This window comes from Rhamphochromis sp. 'chilingali' (assembly GCF_963969265.1).
Source record: "Rhamphochromis sp. 'chilingali' genome assembly, chromosome: 19".
NCBI classification, from domain to species: Eukaryota; Metazoa; Chordata; class Actinopteri; order Cichliformes; family Cichlidae; genus Rhamphochromis; species Rhamphochromis sp. 'chilingali'.
In genome coordinates, this window is record NC_137946.1 from 34,056,676 (window position 1) to 34,075,248 (window position 18,573).

The 18,573-nt window shown below is 44.0% G+C and overlaps 1 protein-coding gene and 1 long non-coding RNA gene across 2 annotated transcripts; both read right to left on the reverse strand.

Moving 5' to 3' along the window:
• Positions 1-1,417: 1,417 nt before the first annotated feature.
• LOC308387781 lies at positions 1,418-4,480 on the reverse strand. The gene is made up of 3 exons (XR_013969990.1): positions 4,392-4,480; positions 2,385-2,568; positions 1,418-1,697 (listed from the first exon to the last, which is right to left on the reverse strand). It is a non-coding gene; the product is annotated as an uncharacterized lncRNA (long non-coding RNA).
• Positions 4,481-11,493: 7,013 nt separating this feature from the next.
• On the reverse strand, positions 11,494-18,573 carry LOC308387711 (uncharacterized protein). The gene is made up of 4 exons (XM_080867962.1): positions 17,788-18,573; positions 13,775-13,983; positions 13,344-13,464; positions 11,494-13,205 (listed from the first exon to the last, which is right to left on the reverse strand). Exons 1-4 carry the CDS (start codon positions 18,310-18,312, stop codon positions 13,023-13,025), a joined length of 1,038 nt encoding a protein of 345 aa, XP_080724088.1. The 5' UTR covers positions 18,313-18,573; the 3' UTR covers positions 11,494-13,022.

Consider the following 18,573-nt stretch of genomic DNA (forward strand, 5'->3'; position numbering starts at 1 on the left):
TGTTGGCGTAAGCGGGACTTGAACCCGGACCTCCTGGTCTGAGAGCGGCTGCTCATCTCACTGAGCTAAAACAGCCCAGCGAGCTAAACTGGTGATCACGTCACACAAGCAGGAGTGAATTTTGTTCACTCAAATAAATAAAATAAATTTCTCCTCAAAATGCAACACTTGCACCTGCAAACTTTTTTTTACGTGCGCTCAATTTTTTTTTTGAGCGCACGTAAAAAAAAGGGTGCTTTGATTCATTTCTTACTTTTTTGACAAGATTTGCTGTTTGTGGGACACACTACTAAAAATATAAAAAGCATACAGTACGTAATTGAGACGGAACACTTTAACAACAAAAGTATAGACCCCCTCCCCCCCAAAGTCTTAAGTCAAATGACTTAAAGATTTTTGCTTTAAACGAACACAATGTAATTTCATGGAACCTGTTGACAAACTAATTTTAATTAAAGTCAACGTTTCATTTTTTGAGTGTAGTTATTTTTTTTAAAAACACGATTTACAACCTGAACAGGTGATAAAGCGACAGATCTTTCAGCCCAATTCTACTTTTTCTACATAATCTATCATATAAAATGTAATCAAATGGATTTGTTGTTGTGTTATTATTATTATTGTCTTGTCCGTATGTAATACAAAGGAAAAAGTACAAAATAAAGAGTTAAAAAAAAAAAAAAAAAAAAAAAAAATGTAATCAAATGGAAAAGTCTCTTTTTAAAACTTGTTTTATTAGTTTTAATCTTTTAACTTTATGCATCAAGCAAAAATTTAATTATATGCAACATTCTCTGACTGGAAGAAATTAGTTTAACATTTAAACCTATTTTCTGCACATTCCAGCACATAAAATAAAATATGTTTTGTGTTTACACTCAGTATTTCAAATAGATGCAAGTAAAACACAGCAGAAAATAAATAAAATCAAAGACTCAGCGGGCCTGTTGCTCTGTTTTCACCTGTAAAGCAGGCGGAGGTGTGCTCTGGTGCAGGTGAGCTGCAGCGGTCATGTCAGTGGGAGGATCCGGGAGTTTCTCTGTGTCACATTCCCGTGGCAGCGCACTCGGTGCTCGCTCGGAGGTTTAGGGGTTTTTTCGCTGTAAAAAGAAGTTTTCTTCCCACGCGGCGATCAGCGGACGCTAATGTTTTTGTCACTTTTTATGGAATCAAACTCAAAGTAATGTGATTACTTCCACGCTTTAAACGCTGCACGCTCATACTCTCTCTGCACTCGATATATTATTCTTCTGTTTGGATCAGAGCATGAATAAATGAATAAAGTCATCTTTGTGTTTCAGATACAAAATAAAAACAGCTTTCACTTTGCCAAAATACAGAAATGTCTCATATTAAACTTTGGGTACATGAACACGTCACATCCATCCACCCGTCACACCAACAACACCGACCTCTGCTGTAGGTTAGAGATGCAGCGCTGTGATGCCCCACCCACTCTTATCTCACCAAAGGTTAAAACAACACAACAATGTATGAATTCATACGTTCAAAACCCATAAATACGCGTTATCTAAAGCTGTGGCCACACCGCTATCAAACAATACGCTTGATTGGTCTAAAATACGGAACAGCAAACAAACAGAGTTTAAACTGGAGGCGTCGTCTCACTGCAGGCAGGCTTCAAACTTCAGTAAAGTCTTTAATCCTCTTTGGTTTTCTCATGGAAAGAAAGAGCGCTGCAGAGAAAGAGGAGAATATGTCAGAGACAGACGTGGTCTTCATTCCCAAACTGAAGCCAGTGTTTGAAGCTAAAACCTGCAATTCCTCTGACGTCCAGCAGAGGCAGCAGTGAGTCAGTCCCACAGACTGTTAAAGCTTTACAGCAGAATGAAACATGTTTACAGCCTGATACGCAAACTGTTTGGTCTCTGCAGATCATTTCTACCTTCCTAACAGCTTTTTAAATTGTATTAAGGAATAAAGTCTGCATTACTAGGGGCGTGGCCTATGTAACTGACAGGTGGATGGTGACACAGGTGGGTGTAGCTGCTAGCTGTCTGCTAGCTTCACCTGAACTGGACCTCTGGACCTTGTTTGTGCTGTTGGAGCCTTTTAGAGCATTTTTAATGACATCACCTGACCAATAACATGGCTGCTCTGAGGTTACTGTAATAACAGACCATCCAACAAGTCTGACTAAGAGCTTTGGTCAGATTCCACAGTTTTCTCTGGATGGTGCTGATTAGCAGGTATCTGTGTGATGCTTTATCTGAATCATTAACTTGTCCTACAAACAAACTGGTTTTAGTGATTTTTAGTTTAAAAAAAACAAATATGGAATAAAGTTTTGTACCAAAGCATAAACCTGGCATCTTCACCCAGTCCGATAAAGGAAATGCTGGTTTCAATTATGGATTAATTACCTTTGAAACTGAGCTTGAGTGAAGGCTCCTCCTCCAGCAGGGAGTCTGAGTCGGGCCACAATTGGTTAACCAAGATTTTAGCATTTTCAAAATGATCAAAATAGAAGTTGGGTGTGACTGTGGGTCTGTCTGGTTCACAGAATTTCAGGTTCTCTCTCAGTTGGTCAGAATCAAACTTCAGTACCTGAAAAAGAAAAGAGAGAGTGAACAATAAAGCTTAGTGACTACAAAGATTAGTTAAGAGCTTAACTGTCAGACACACATCAGCCTGTGAGTTTGTTCTATCCATCCATCTTCTTCCGCTTATCTGAGGCCGCGTTATGGAGGCCGCAGCCACCTCCTCCAGTGTTCCCGGGCCAGCCAAGAGATATAATCTCTCCAGTGTGTCCTGGGTCTGTCCTGGGACCCCCTCCCAGCGGAACATGCCCAGAACACCTCACCCAGTAGGGCACCCAGGAGGCTTCCTTGTTACATGGCCAAACCAGCTTAACTGGCTCCTTTCGATGTAGAGGAGTAATGGCTGTACTTTGAGCCCCTCACAAATGGTCAAACTCCTCATCTACCAATGCCCCTACAGTCAGAGGACACCCTTCAGTCCCTCTTCTTGAAGATGGTAACCACCATCCCAGTCTGCCAGTCCAGAGGTACTGCCCCTCTCCACACAACATTGTAGAGGCATATCAACCAAGACAGCCCTGCAAGATCCAGATCCTTCAGAAACTCAGGGCGAACTTCATTCACACCAAGGGCCCCGCCACCAAGGAGTTGTTTAGCTGCCTCAGTGACCTCACTCTGGTGATGGACTAGTCACTCCCCAGGTCTCCAGACTCTGCTTGCTTTATGGAAGACTGGGATTAAGGAGGTCCTTGATGTATTCCTTCCAACCCAACAATATCCTCAGTCAAATCAGCTGCATCTGGTTTGGGGGTTACCACCACGACAGGCACCAACGACCTTGCAGCCGCAGCTCAGTGCAGCAGTTGAAGATCTCGCCTCTGTCAGGTGTTCCCAGCGAACCCTCATTTTACGTTCAGGTGCACCAGGTCTGTCCACCATCGTCCCCTGCCACCTGATCCAATTCTGCCTCCAGGTGGTGATCAGTTAAAAGCTCACCATCTTTCTTCACCCAAATGTCCAGAACATACGGCCACAGATCTGATGATACAATTACAAAATTGATCATCGACCTGTGGTATGGGGTGTCCTAGTGCCATGTGCAGTTACAGACACCCTGGTTCACACAGGAGTCCAGCTCTGGAAGACCCTTCCTCCCAATCATGCCCTTCCAGGTCTCAGTGTTGTTGCCCGCATTAGTGTTGAATTCTCCCAGTAAGACGACAGCCCCCAGGTGGAGCACGCTGGCAGGTTACTCTGAACTGATGTTTGGCGCACAGGCACAGATGACAGTCAGGACCTATTCCCTGACCTGAAGGTGCAGGGAACATATCCTCTTGTCCACCTGGGAAAACTAGGGGATACTAAGATATCCACCCCAGCTGAGACAAAGTCCGGCCTGTCTCCGGAACCAGTCACCAGTCACCTGGAGGAGTCTCAGTAGCTGGGATCAGTTTGCCAGTGTGTGCTGGCCACTGCCCAGCACTCCGACAATAAAGCCTCTGGGATCACTGGGACTAGCAAACCCCTCCACAACAATAAATCTGCAATTCACAGAGGAGGTTAGTTTGTTGTTGTGGGGCGATCGTGGCTCAAGAGTCGGCAGTTTGTCTTGTAATCGGAAGGTTGCCGGTTCGAGCCCCGGCTCCGACAGTCTCGGTCGTTGTGTCCTTGGGCAAGACACTTCACCTGTTGCCTACTGGTGGTGGTCAGAGGGCCCGGTGGCGCCAGTGTCCGGCAGCCTCACCTCTGTCAGTGCGCCCCAGGGTGGCTGTGGCTACAATGTAGCTGCCATCACCTGTGTGTGACTGGATGTGTAAAGTGCTATACAGATACAGGCCATTTGATTTTTAAATTTAATTGTTATTTACAGCCAGATTATCCCATAACCACCTGTCCGTTCTCCACATGCAGGGCGATGGCAACATTATCCCAAAGATAAAACTCAGGCTGTCCAAACAGCTCCAGAGAGTCCATCTGACTTGCATCAGGTCTGTGGATCAGCTCGTACCTGAGAGGAAGGCCAAAGACAAACAGTATCAGTGTGGCAGTATTATCTGACTCCACGTAAAGCAGACAGTAAAAGTCTTAAATATACTTAAATATATACATAAAATTATTGGAAAAGATCAGCTGACTGGATGTCAGGAGGAAACTTTTTAAAATTTGGTAATTGTCATTGCAGGGACTCCTCCACCATAGTTATAGTGGCAGCACGCTCATGATATTTGAGGGCTGCAATGTAGATTGAATGTATTTGCCTTCAGATTGAGCTCCATCACAAAGGTCTGGTGCACATTACTGAGGATGCCCCCAACCCCATCCTCCACCTTCCCATCACTTGTGAATGAGGCACATGATTTCTCTGACTCAGGGCAGTGACTCTAACTAACACATTTTTACTTTTGTGAAACCCGCTGAATTAAAACTGAAAGCGTGCACTTCAGTCACATCTTGATTGTTGGAATTAAAATGACGCACGCAAAACTACAAATGGTGTCATGGTCCAAAAAGCTCTGCACCGACCTGGATGCCTCAGATCAGATGTACGACAACTAAGCTGATCACTGACCTGAACACAGCGTGTCCTGGTACAAGTGCATTCTGGAGCAACCTTATCCTGTAACAGGATGTTAAGGGTGAAAAACCAACACCACTCTGGTTTAGATCAGGCTGTTCCTGTCTCCTACATCCAAGTGTTCCTACCATCCCAGAGTCTCCAAGAAGCCCAGGTGTTCTTCCCTGCTGCTCAGCATGAGCACAGACAATAACTTGTTGACCCTCTTCCTTTGTCTGTGAGCGTTTATCTGTGTCTCTCACCTGTGTGTCTCACACATGGCCTCCGACCTCCAGATGAAGCGTCCGTCTCTGTACGCGCAGACAGCGTTCGGGTCATTACCAGGAAGTAATGGAAACTCTGAGAAGAGCTCGCGATTGGCTGGGCTGTGGACCAACACAGAGTACTGCACTTTCTTTTTGAACAGGCAGGTCCTGAACACTCTCATGATGGGCGGAGCTCCGAAGCAAAACTGGACACAACAGAAGGTCTTTCAGTGGGAGACTCACACCTGTCACACACCTGAGGTAATGTACATGATGTACTGATAACACACAGAGAAAAGCTGACAGATTGTTCCTGGTCACACGGTGTTTATTATTTTTAGTGTGTAGCTTTGACACAAACTCAGACTGTTGTGGATAAAGAGTTGTTGAGTTTTGAATAATGTTTGTATCTTCAGGAAGAAAAAATTCCCCCCTCTGTAAATGTAAACATACCTGCTGGCTGTAGGCGCTCAGCACGTCCTGCAGGGGGAAGGTGAAGCGGTACGATCCATACCTGGACTTCTCACTGAAGGCCGGAGAGGTGGCAAATCTCCACAGGAAGCTCTGCTGCTTCACAGCCTGCTCCTTCATCTGGTTTGGGTAGGTCTTCTCCAGGAGCCTCGTCTCGGCCGCCTGGATCTCCTCGGGCCCCACAGCCAGACTCCACCACACCAGGGGCCATTTGTGTGGATCCCTGAAGCCTCTGTGAGGATCCTTGAAGCCGCCGTCTGTCCTGATCCAACATAAAGCCCCTCGCTCTGTGTCGTGTTTCAGGTGCGACACGTGAAACTCGGGTCGGGGGTATTCAGGGACGTTTTCTTTTAGGAGATACGGGTTCTTCAAGTCATGAGCGAGCTTCTTCAGCTCATTCAGCCACAGATGCTTGCAGTTTATGAAGTGTTGTATATATCCTCTCCTGTTTCTTTGTGTCTGCATGATCAGGTGGAGGCTGATGCTTCCTGTCAGGAGTGTGAGTGATCTCTGATCACCAGGCTTATATTCAGACCACGCCCCCACAGTCCAGGGCATGCAAATGGGACAAAGCCTGAGCGCCCTCACACAGGAAATAGTCTAAACATCAGCTTCCATATTTCAGCACCAGCACCCCTGCAAAACCACCAAACTCCTGTCATCTACCTCTATTTCACTGTTTCCACTTCTGTTACAGGTTCAAGTGTTAATGAAGTTAAACCCGACTGCAGCTCAGACAGCAGGCTAATGAAACTCATTAGTAATTCATTTAGCAGATTACATAGACACATAGAGTTTAGCAGATGTTTGCTTGTTAAACACCTGCAGACAGCAGCAGGATCCATGTGAGTGTCTGCAAAGTAACGTCTCTCAGTAGCTGCATCGGACAATACTGTGATATTGAAAGGTTAAATATACAGTAATATACATATGATAACATTCGCCTGTTTCTGGAACATAGCTCAACAAAGTTCGATCTCAAAATTTAATCTTAAATTATTATTTTTCCAACATTTTTGATCTCTCATATGTCACAACCCGTGACAAGCAAGTGGGCGACCACACACAGGCTTTTAAAGGCTGTGAGATATTTTTAATGACGATAAGGTGAAGAAACTTAAACACAATTGAAATGATATAACAGCCATAACTGAAACCTCAAATGAATCTGATGGGTGCCAGACGGAGAGAGCCAGCGAGAGCCAGAGACCCCGCTGGTTCAGTCCAGGTGCATACACTGGGACTGGCCTTCTCAGGTGTGCTGCATCTATAATTGGGTCAGCTCCACCTACCTGCAAGAAACAGGTAACAGAAAAAGCGAAACACGAGGCCAGCCCACTGGCCATCACACGTAACATCATCAGTACAGAAGATATCCACATAAAATATTCAGGACTGAGAAACACATTTAAACTCTGTTAAAGACGAGATGGGCACAAACTGTCCTCATGGTCTCCTGCAGCCACCTTTGACCTTTTGTTCGATGTGTTTTTGGAACAGGAACTATTGATGAGGACTTCCTGCTCGTGGATGTTGTGTGTAATCTAGAGAGATGTGGAACACAGGCTGAGGTCAGATGCTTTGGATTTACATATGTTTTACTTTCACTTCATCATCCCCTTGAAAAAGCTCTCTGAGTTTCTTTCGCGTCTCATTCAGCGTTCATCGCTCGTACGTATCAGTTCTGTCACTTGTGAGCAAAAATAAACAAATGTAAGTCTGTTAGTAGCAACCGACCCGGAAACTTAAAGATCCCTTTGTTTGCAAACGCTTTAGACTGCGATGACCGAGAACAGTGAGAGTTTGTCTCCATGCTGTTCATTAACCTTCATACAGGTTTGAAGATCACAGCCGTGTCACTGCGCAGAGATTCCTGCAGATTCTCTGAATCCTTTGATGATAATATTACTGTAGATGATTCACAATTTCACACCAAGAAGAATTGTTCCACATTTTCCAGACACAGTTTTTTGAACCTTAGCGAACCTCTGCCTCTTTTATACCCAATCACGTTGCCATGGTTACGCTCCTCCAGCTCTTCCTTTTGTGCCGTTTACCTTTTCATCCATTTATCCACAACATGATTACAAATAGCAAATCATACAATAAGTGGAGCTTATTGTATGATTTTTACAGTCTGTCATAGAAAGTATAAGATTAAAATCTGGACAGAAAAAAAGAATACAGATGATTACAATCAGAATAATCAATAAATGCTCAATCCATTTATTGATTATTCCTCATCACACATGACAGCAAACCAAACATCTTCAAGTTTTTAACTGTCATTCAGAATAATGTGGAGGTCTGAGTTGAGAAACAGCCACCTGTCAGTATTTAGTCATTTATTTTTTGATCTGATAATTTCCTGATCAATAAACAGTGCAAATATTAGTGTCTGATGTGATGTGACTACAGCCAGGAAGAGCACCGAACTCCAGAGCTGCTGCACCGTCAGTGCTGTTTGGGTTTTCGACAGCAGGGGGCGCAGCTGGGCTCATAAGAGCATCCTGTGATTGTCCTGGTGTAGGTCTGAGTGAGCACAGAGGAGGATGACTCTGAGTTTGTTCACTTTGTTCCTGTTCTCCTTCAATGATGTCACTTCCTTTACTGGCACACGCTCTAAAAACTGTAACTTTAACATTTATTTCTTAAATCCAGCTTCACAGAAAGTTCTGTGGCAGTATTTTAGAGCACGGCTCCATGCTGCACATTAGCCTTCATACATGTGTGTTTTACACTTTAATGTAACAGAGTAAGGCGCAGGTTCTTTATAGAGTCACTCTTTTAAAAGCCCATCCTGATGTTCTTAAAGGCTTGAGCTGAACGATTCAGATGCATTCATAAGGTCTACATTTTTGTCATGCTCTCCAGGATCTCTGGGATGTTGTTTCTTGTTGTTTTGCTGTTTCTCACCAGGGCGGAGTCAGGCTCCGGTCCAGGGCCGTGCAGAGAGGTTTAAAGGGGCGGGTGCTCAAAGTTAAAAAGGGGCACATTGAACCAGGCTGAATAACAACAACACACATTCATCAAGAATCTAATATGGGAAGATCAGGGCTGTGTAGATCTGAGACTGTAGACATTAAAAAGTCCACAGGAGAGATGGTAGCAGATTAAACACGTGTCATGAGATAATAACAAAATGCAAAGATTGGTGACAGCGCTTGGAACCATAAGGACACAAAAAACTGTGAGAAATAATTTAGGCTCTGCCTGTGAATCACTCTTTGCTTCTCTTCTTCCTTCCATCATTTCATATATCACTCTGCACTTGCTGTCTATCTGAGAACAAGGCACAACTTGCTATGGCAATAAACTATAATCTAATTATCCACACCTAACAACTCCAGCACTTAATCTATAATAAAATGATGACAGAAAAATGTTATAGCCCTGCCTTTAGTAGCCTCACACAGCTCCTGCTGTTTCCTCCTCATGTCTTTACCAGCCATGTCTGCACAATGTTGACAATGCACGCACACACAGTGACACTTTAGACCTTCTTCAGAATACTGTATATACTATGGGCATCCTTACATTATTATTTATTACTAGAGCTACAATAATAAAGCAATGAGGAGGGGGAAGTAATAAATATGAAATAATGTATTTATGATGATTCCATGTGTTTCACTATCCACTCTGTGCAGGGCAAAGCTTATTACATGTTTAAACTGTAGAGATACAATCATTTTACTGCTGTAAAATCCACATTTCGTCTTATTTAAAATATAAATCTAATATAATCTGCTTCTTAATGTATGTTCTTTAAAATACAGCTTGTGTTTTTTAATATATTATAATTATAATAATGCATAATTATGTGGACATGCATATTAGATCATTTTTAGTGAAATATAATCCCTCCAGAAAGGCAGGAAAAGCCCGGAAACTTCCTTTCAAACTAAATATGTTCCCTAAAACGGTGACAGAGCTACAGACCCATGACAGCCTTGCACAGGTAGCCAGCAGCTGTGACCAGCACTACCTGTGCAGTTAATAAAAGGACAGGTAATGTTTGTCGCGCTGTTGCACACACAGCACGCTCGTTTGTTTCAGTTCGTCAGTTGCAACAAGACAGCTTACCAACGTGTACGTAATAAGCTGATACTCCTGGGTGCTACACACTACAGTGTACGCTGTACACCTACTTCCTGGTTGTGTCGCATCAGTCTGTGTCTCTGAGTTAACTTGTGTTTCTCCTGCAGCTCCGGACCGCTAAAAATGCGCGTGCTCTTTGTGAGCTCGTTCCCGGCTCGTAACCAGCGCGTTCTGCCGTCAAGGGCGATCATTGGTTAAATGTGATCATGTGACTGATGCAAGCCAGATCCTTTTATTTAGCAAAACTGTGATTAATAGTTAAATATTATTGTTGAGGGGCACAGACAGGACTCCGCACGCACACATTAAAAACAAATTTTTAAAAAAAGTTGCCTCAACAAAAGGGCTCTTTGGGCACCATCAGGAAAGGGGCGGGTGCTCAAGCCCCTCTAGCCCCCCCCTCTGCACGTGCCTGCTCCGGTCCCCACCTCTGTCCTTGTCTGTACAGCTCTACTCAACTCCCTCTCATCACGGACTATAACTCCTGCACCACTCAAGGCCCCAGTGGGGTTTGCTTCTTTGCTGGATCGTTGTGCTAACCTGTGTCAGTGTAGCCCTGGCTCGCTGAGTGATCTCGTATCTCCTAGTGCTCCTCTCTAACGTATATCTCCTCTCCTTGTACAGACCTCCCTGGACCTTCGCCTGTTACCCCGCCCTGTGGGCCTCGTGTGGATGTGGGTGAGGTCTTTGTGGACTGGACTTGATGTGACTGAGCTGCTTATGTGAGCAGAGTACTTACTGGCTGACAGTGTGTGTGAGGAAAGATGGATGATACAAGCACCACCTAACATTACACATTTCTGGATGTTCAGTTTGAAAAGGATGAAAAAGTGTTCTGAGCAAATTTTCCATCATCAACTTAGCTGAAACTGAAACCTAAACTATGCTGTTAAACATTTAATTTTAAAGATATCTTTACACAAACCAATTCAAAACTTTTATATTGATTGATGTATTCATGGATAGACTGTCCTGTCCACCAGGGAGCGCTGCTGTACCACCTCCCACGTCCTTAGCACACGCACACATTTATACAGACAGCATGGATCCGTTAGCAGATGCACAGAAGTCCTCAGCTCCATCAGGTCCTGCTGTAGTTCTCAGCTGAGAGAGCGCAGACACGGACATGTTAGAGGTGACAGTGTGAGATGAGACTCCGTCCATCTACAGTTGTACTCATCAGTTTATGAATCCTGACAGAATTTGTGATTTTTCTGCCTGGTCGTTGTGTCCTTGGGCGAGACACTTCACCTGCCGCCTGCTGGTGTTGGCCAGAGGGGCCGATGGTGCGATATGGCAGCCTCGCTTCAGTCAGTCTGCCCCAGGGCAGCTGTGGCTACACCTGTAGCTGCCTCCACCCGTGTGTGAATGTGAGTGAATGAATAGTGGTATTGTAAAGCACAGCCTAGAAAAGCGCTATATAAATGCAATCATTATTATTCCTCAGAGAACATGAATAATTATATACAACTTTTCTGTCTGTGTGAAGCTTCATTATCAAACTTTTGTGTTTGTGGTTCGTAATACGATGTATCGCCTCCTCTCATATTAATGGCAGCTTGTTATGGTATTTGTGTTCAGGGAACTTTATTGTCTCAGATGCTAAAGCTGCTGCCCATTGCTCTTGGTAAAACTTCGTCCAGCCGACCATTTCTGGGTCTGTCTGGAGCTGCAGCTCTGAGATCTCCTCAGAGTGGCTGAATGATGCTGAGGTCAGGAGACGGAGAGGACCTCTGCAGAAGCTTCATTTTAGAAGAAGAAGTTTCTCTGTGCTGTTGGCTTATTGTAAACGGGCAGTTTTGTGGCATCGGCGTAGTAACGACTTTCTTCTTAAGACTCGACCATGCAGCCTATTTTTTCCTTGTTGTGCATCTTTAATCAGCTGAAGTTGTTGAATCAGCTGGTGTTGAACGAATCTGTCATTTTTCACCTCTTAACTAGAGTTTGGACATTGATGATTAGCATCCTCAGTTCCCTGGATATCGTTTTATATCCTTTTGCTGTTTTTATAAAGTTCAACTATCTTGTCCTGCAGATCCCTTGATAATGCTTCTGTTTTCCCCATGGCTCAGAATAAAAGGTCAGTGCACCACTGGATGAAACATAGAATAGAATAAAATAGAATAGAATAAAGCTTTATTATCCTTTTACATGTACAATGAAATTATGGTTTCTCCACAACAACTGTGCCGGCATGAAATAAAAATGGTAAGAGAGCAGGAATAAATACAAAACAACAGAAAGGCAAACATTACAGGACAAAGTCCAAAGTGTTTGGAAGCGGTGCAAAAAACGACTTGATGAGGGTTACTCAGATCATGGCTGCGACTGATGAGGTGGATAGGTGGATGTGTCTTGGATGACCTGATTGAGGTCAGGTACAGACCAGAGGGCAGCAGGTCAAACAGGTGGTGGGCGGGGTCACCTGTGATGGTTCACAGACAGGAGGAGCTGGCGATGGCCTCCAGGGTTGGCAGTGATGTTTTGGGTGGTGACCCTCTGTGCAGCCTTGCTGTTCTCAGTCGAGGCCCCAGAGTACAGCAGGCAGGAGGAGAGCATGGTCTCCACTGAGGAGGGGAGAAGGTCAGCAGCAGCTCCTGGTCCAGGTTCTTCTTCCTCAGGACACGGAGGAGGTGCAGCTGCTGCTGGGCCTTCTTTACCAGGGTGATGGTGGTGTGGGTCCAGGTGAGATCAGCAGAGATGTGGGTGCGTAGAAACCTGAAGGTGGAGACAGATTCAACCTGTTCTCCATTTATACTGCCGGGGAAGGGGGGGGGGGGGGCTGTCTGTGCCTCCTGAAGTCCATGATGAGCTCTTTGGTTTGAAGGATGTTCAGCTTTTCAGGTTATTTTCTGAGCACCAGCAGGACAAGTTCTCTACCTCCACCCTGTTCTCTGTCTCATCTCCATCAGGGACCAACCACGGTGGTGTCATCAGTGTGAAACATGCAGTGACCTATCTGGAGGCCAGAAACTCACTGACCTTTCACACACACATAATTACAAGCAAATAGATCCCAGGTGAGGATTGTTACCTTCACCTTTAGTAGTTGTGTAAACCTCCATGTGTCAGCGTTTGTGTATTTGTAATGACAACAGAAACGATTCCTTTAATTACTGATTCATTACCTTAGAAAACAAGGCTGAGTGAAGGCTCCTTCCCCAGCGGGAAGCCTGCGTCAGGCCACAAATGTCCAACCAGTGATTTAGCATTTTCAAAACTGTCATACTGGATTCCAGGTGCAGCACTCTCTTCAGGTTTCTCACAGTACGTGAGGTTTGCTCTCAGTCGATCACAGTCAAACTTCAGCACCTGAAAACGAAACCGAGCAGAGAAACAAGGTGAGAAACTTCAACACTTTGTTTTAATTTTTACCAAATTTATAGGCAACAGCTTCTTGTAAAATGCTTCAGGCGTCTCTATAGACGGAGGAGTAGGAGGGGCAGGTACCTGTCCATGATCCATGTGCAGGGCGATGGCGACATTATCCCAAACATAAAACTGCCGTTCAAAAGAATATAGACTGTCAGCTTCCATCTGGTTTTTGTCAGGTTTTTGGATCAATTTCCAACTGAGAAGAAAGTCAGAGACACAACCAATCAGCTCACAGAGGACTTCAGACTGCTTCCCTGACAGAGCTCTCAGTGCCAGCATCAAATCTGATGCTCAGGTCGTCTCCATGACAGGAAGCAAAGCGACCAATGACAAATTAAAGGAAAAACCAACATGAATATCAGACACTGCATGGACTCGTTGTGTCCATCATCTTTGGCTTTGTTTGTGGTTTTTATAATATTACAGCAGATCTTCATCATCATCAGTGGTCGATCCCATCAACGTGATCGATCACATTTATTTCAGTGGAGACTTTTAACACTTACTTGTGTGTCTCGCACATGGCCTGTGACCTCCAGATGAAGTGTCCGTCTCTGTAAGTGAAGACGGCGTTCGGGTCATCATAAGCAAGCGAAGGATACTCTGAGAAGAGCTTCTCTCTGGCCGGGCTGTGGACCAGCACAGAGTACTGCACTTCCTGATTGTCGAGGGCGGTCTTGAACACCTTTATCATGGGCGGAGCTCCGGAGCAAAACTGGAGACAACAACAGGAATTTCAGTGTGAGAGACACACACAAAGGTCACTAACCTGACACACTGTACACCGTTTAACAATCACACAACAATATAATCCACCCACTGTTATCATCTTCAATGCCCTGTACCAACACAGAGCAGAGCAGCTATCTGAACGCTGCTCCAACAGAGGTCGATTATCTTGTTAATAATTTCACCTCCTCACTACGTACGACTCTGGATACTGTAGCTCCAGTGAAAACTAAGGTCTCTAATCAGAAGTACCTGACTCCGTGGTATAATTCTCAAACACGTAGCCTAAAGCAGACGACTCGTAATCTGGAGAGGAAATGGCGTGTCACAAATTTAGAGGATGATCATTTAGCCTGGAGAAATAGTTTGCTGCTTTATAAGAAAGCCCTCCGCAAAGTGGACTGAACCACTACAGATTAGAAGGGGGAAGAAAAAAAGTTGTCCAAAAGTAGTTCATACTCGAATTGCACAGAATGGAAACAAGTTAACGCACTAACTACACACTAACTACACACTAACTACACACTAACTACACACTAACCACACCCTAACTACACACTAACACACCCTAACTACACACTAACACACCCAATGTACACACTAACACAACCAAACTACACACTAACACACCCAAACTACACACTAACTACAAACTAACACACCCAAACTACACACTAACTACACTCTAACTACACACTAACTACACCCTAACTACACACTAACACACCCAATGTACACACTAACACAACCAAACTACACACTAACTACAAACTAACACACCCAAACTACACACTAACTACACCCTAACTACAAACTAACTACACACAAACACACCCTAACTACACACTAACACACCCAAACTACACACTAACACACCAAAACTACACTAACACACCCAAACTACACACTAACTACACCCTAACTACAAACTAACTACACACAAACACACCCTAACTACACACTAACACACCCAAACTACACACTAACACACCCAAACTACACACTAACACACCAAAACTACACACTAACACACCCAAACTACACACTATCTACACCCAAACTACACACTAACACACCCAAACTACACACTATCTACACCCAAACTACAAACTAACACACCCAAACTACACACTAACTACACCCTAACTACAAACTAACTACACACGAACACACCCTAACTACACACTAACACACCCAAACTACACACTAACACACCCAAGCTACACACTATCTACACCCAAACTACACACTAACACACCCAAACTACACACTATCTACACCCAAACTACAAACTAACACACCCAAACTACACACTAACTACACCCTAACTACAAACTAACTACACACGAACACACCCTAACTACACACTAACACACCCAAACTACACACTATCTACACCCAAACTACACACTATCTACACCCAAACTACACACTAACACACCCAAACTACACACTAACACACCCAAGCTACACACTATCTACACCCAAACTACACACTAACACACCCAAACTACACACTATCTACACCCAAACTACAAACTAACACACCCAAACTACACACTATCTACACCCAAACTACAAACTAACACACCCAAACTACACACTAACTACACCCTAACTACAAACTAACTACACACGAACACACACTAACTACACACTAACTACAAACTAACTACACACTAACACACCCTAACTACACACTAACGACACATTAACACACACTAACTACACACTAACTACAAACTAACTACACACTAACTACACACTAACTACAAACTAACTACACACTAACTACACACGAACACACACTAACTACACACTAACTACAAACTAACTACACACGAACACACCCTAACTACACACTAACACACCCAAACTACACACTATCTACACCCAAACTACAAACTAACACACCCAAACTACACACTTACTACACCCTAACTACAAACTAACTACACACGAACACACCCTAACTACACACTAACACACCCAAACTACACACTATCTACACCCAAACTACACACTAACACACCCAAACTACACACTAACACACCCAAGCTACACACTATCTACACCCAAACTACACACTAACACACCCAAACTACACACTATCTACACCCAAACTACAAACTAACACACCCAAACTACACACTAACTACACCCTAACTACAAACTAACTACACACGAACACACACTAACTACACACTAACTACAAACTAACTACACACTAACACACCCTAACTACACACTAACTACACACTAACACACCCTAACTACACACTAACACACCCAAACTACACACTAACTACACACTAACTACAAACTAACTACACACTAACACACCCTAACTACACACTAACTACACACTAACACACCCTAACTACACACTAACACACCCTAACTACACACTAACACACCCAAACTACACACTAACACACCCAAACTACACACTAACTACAAACTAACACACCCAAACTACACACTAACTACACCCTAACTACAAACTAACTACACCCTAACTAAATACTAACACACCCAAACTACACACTAACGACACACTAACACACACTAACTACACACTAACTACAAACTAACTACACACTAACACACCCTAACTACACACTAACTACAAACTAACTACACACTAACACACACTAACTACACCCAAACTACACACTAACTACACCCTAACTACACACTAACACACCCTAACTACACACTAACTACAAACTAACTACACACTAACACACCCAAACTACACACTAACTACACCCTAACTACAAACTAACTACACCCTAACTATACACTAACACACCCTAACTACAAACTAACTACACACTAACTACACACTAACACACCCTAACTACAAACTAACTACACACTAACTACACACTAACACACCCTAACTACAAACTAACTACACACTAACTACACACTAACACACCCTAACTACAAACTAACTACACACTAACTACACACTAACACACCCAAACTACACACTAACACACCCTAACTACAAACTAACTACACACTAACTACACACTAACACACCCAAATTACACACTAACTACACCCTAACACACCCAAACTACACACTAACACACCCTAACTACAAACTAACTACAAACTAACTACACCCTAACTACACACTCCACGCTAAACGTCACAAATCTCTCAAAGGTTTTGGGAGAGCGAGCGCTCTTCCTAAACAACCAAACCCACGTGCTACTATGTTTTTATTGGTTCACATGGTACATTTTTTCCACCATGCACTCACAGTACTCTAACTAGGCTCACAGTGTTAATGCTGTCTTATTTTAATAAACAACACTGTAATATACAAAACTAAGGTGGCAGGAGAACATTTTAGGGTGGCACGGCACCCCTCTCAACCCACCCCTGCTTCACCTTTCTGTATTTAATCATGAATTATGATTAACGGTCCACCTCACAATGAGGTGACTGTTGTTGTGACCCGCCACTATATCAATAAAAATGAATTGAATTGCACAAACACACTGGAGCTGGTTGGCAGATTACTCCTGGTCACATGACTTTCAAGGTTTTTAAGTGGATGTTAAACCTTAAAGCCTTGAGGAGTTTAAGGTCTTAATTCAGGCCATCGTGTGTCTTTCAGTCTGAGCTGATGGATAAACTCAGTGTTTTAAAAATAAAAGTACTAATGAAATTATGTTTTCCTAACATGCAGAATCAATCAGTGAGCTACACATTGATTTAACCCCCCCACCCCCCCCCCCCCCCCCCCCCCCCCCACCCCCACCACCAGTACCTGCTGGCTGTAGGCGGTCACCACTTCGTGCAGGGGGAAGGTGAAGCGGTACGATCCAAACCTGGACTTCTCTGCGAAAGCCGGAGAGGTGGCAAACTTCCAGAGGAAGCTCTCCTGCTTGTTCCGGTCTGGGTAGATCTCGTCTAGGTAGCTCGGCTTCTTTTCAGCCTGCTTCTCCATCCGGTTTGGGTAGAACCTGTCCAGGAGCCTGGTCTCAGCTGACTGGATCTCCTGGGGGCCCACAGCCAGACTCCACCACACCAGGGACAGGCCGTCTGCATCCTTAAGGCCTCCGTGAGGATCCTTGAAACCTTCGTCCTTCCAGATCCTCAGTAACCCTCCTTGCTGTGTATCGTGTTTCAGATTGGACACGTGAAACTCGGGTCGAGGGTATTCAGGGATGTTTGTTTTTAGAAGATAGATGTTCCTCAAATGCTGATTGTGCATTCTCAAATCATGCAAACATAAATGATGTTTGTGAATAAAAATCGCATTCGATCCATTGTTCTTTCTCTGAGCCTCCATGTCCACGGTGCAAGATGATGGTGCTAATGAAAAATCTGTGATACAGAACAAACCAGCTGATCTCCCAGTGAGCCCTGCCACACTCTGCTCAGTAAGACTTCAGTCGACTCGTCAACCCAACGCGGAAGATTCCCAGGTGTGTTCATGCTCCGCCCATATTTAGGAGGATATATCAGGTAGTGACTCATTCCCAGGTACTCTGCGGACGTTTGAGACATGTTGGCTCCTGCTGAAGGGACGTCAGTTAAACAGAAATGTTTC

Bases quoted from the DNA above. Each gene is read 5' to 3' on its own strand.
- LOC308387711 (XM_080867962.1), bottom strand. From the start codon at position 18,312: ATGGAGGCTCAGAGAAAGAACAATGGATCGAATGCGATTTTTATTCAC. The intron at 13,465-13,774 runs GTAAGTGTTAAA...CTTTCTTCTCAG, and splicing joins GCCATGTGCGAGACACACAA to TTGGAAATTGATCCAAAAAC. The intron at 13,206-13,343 runs GTACCTGCCCCT...TTTCGTTTTCAG, and splicing joins TGCACATGGATCATGGACAG to GTGCTGAAGTTTGACTGTGA.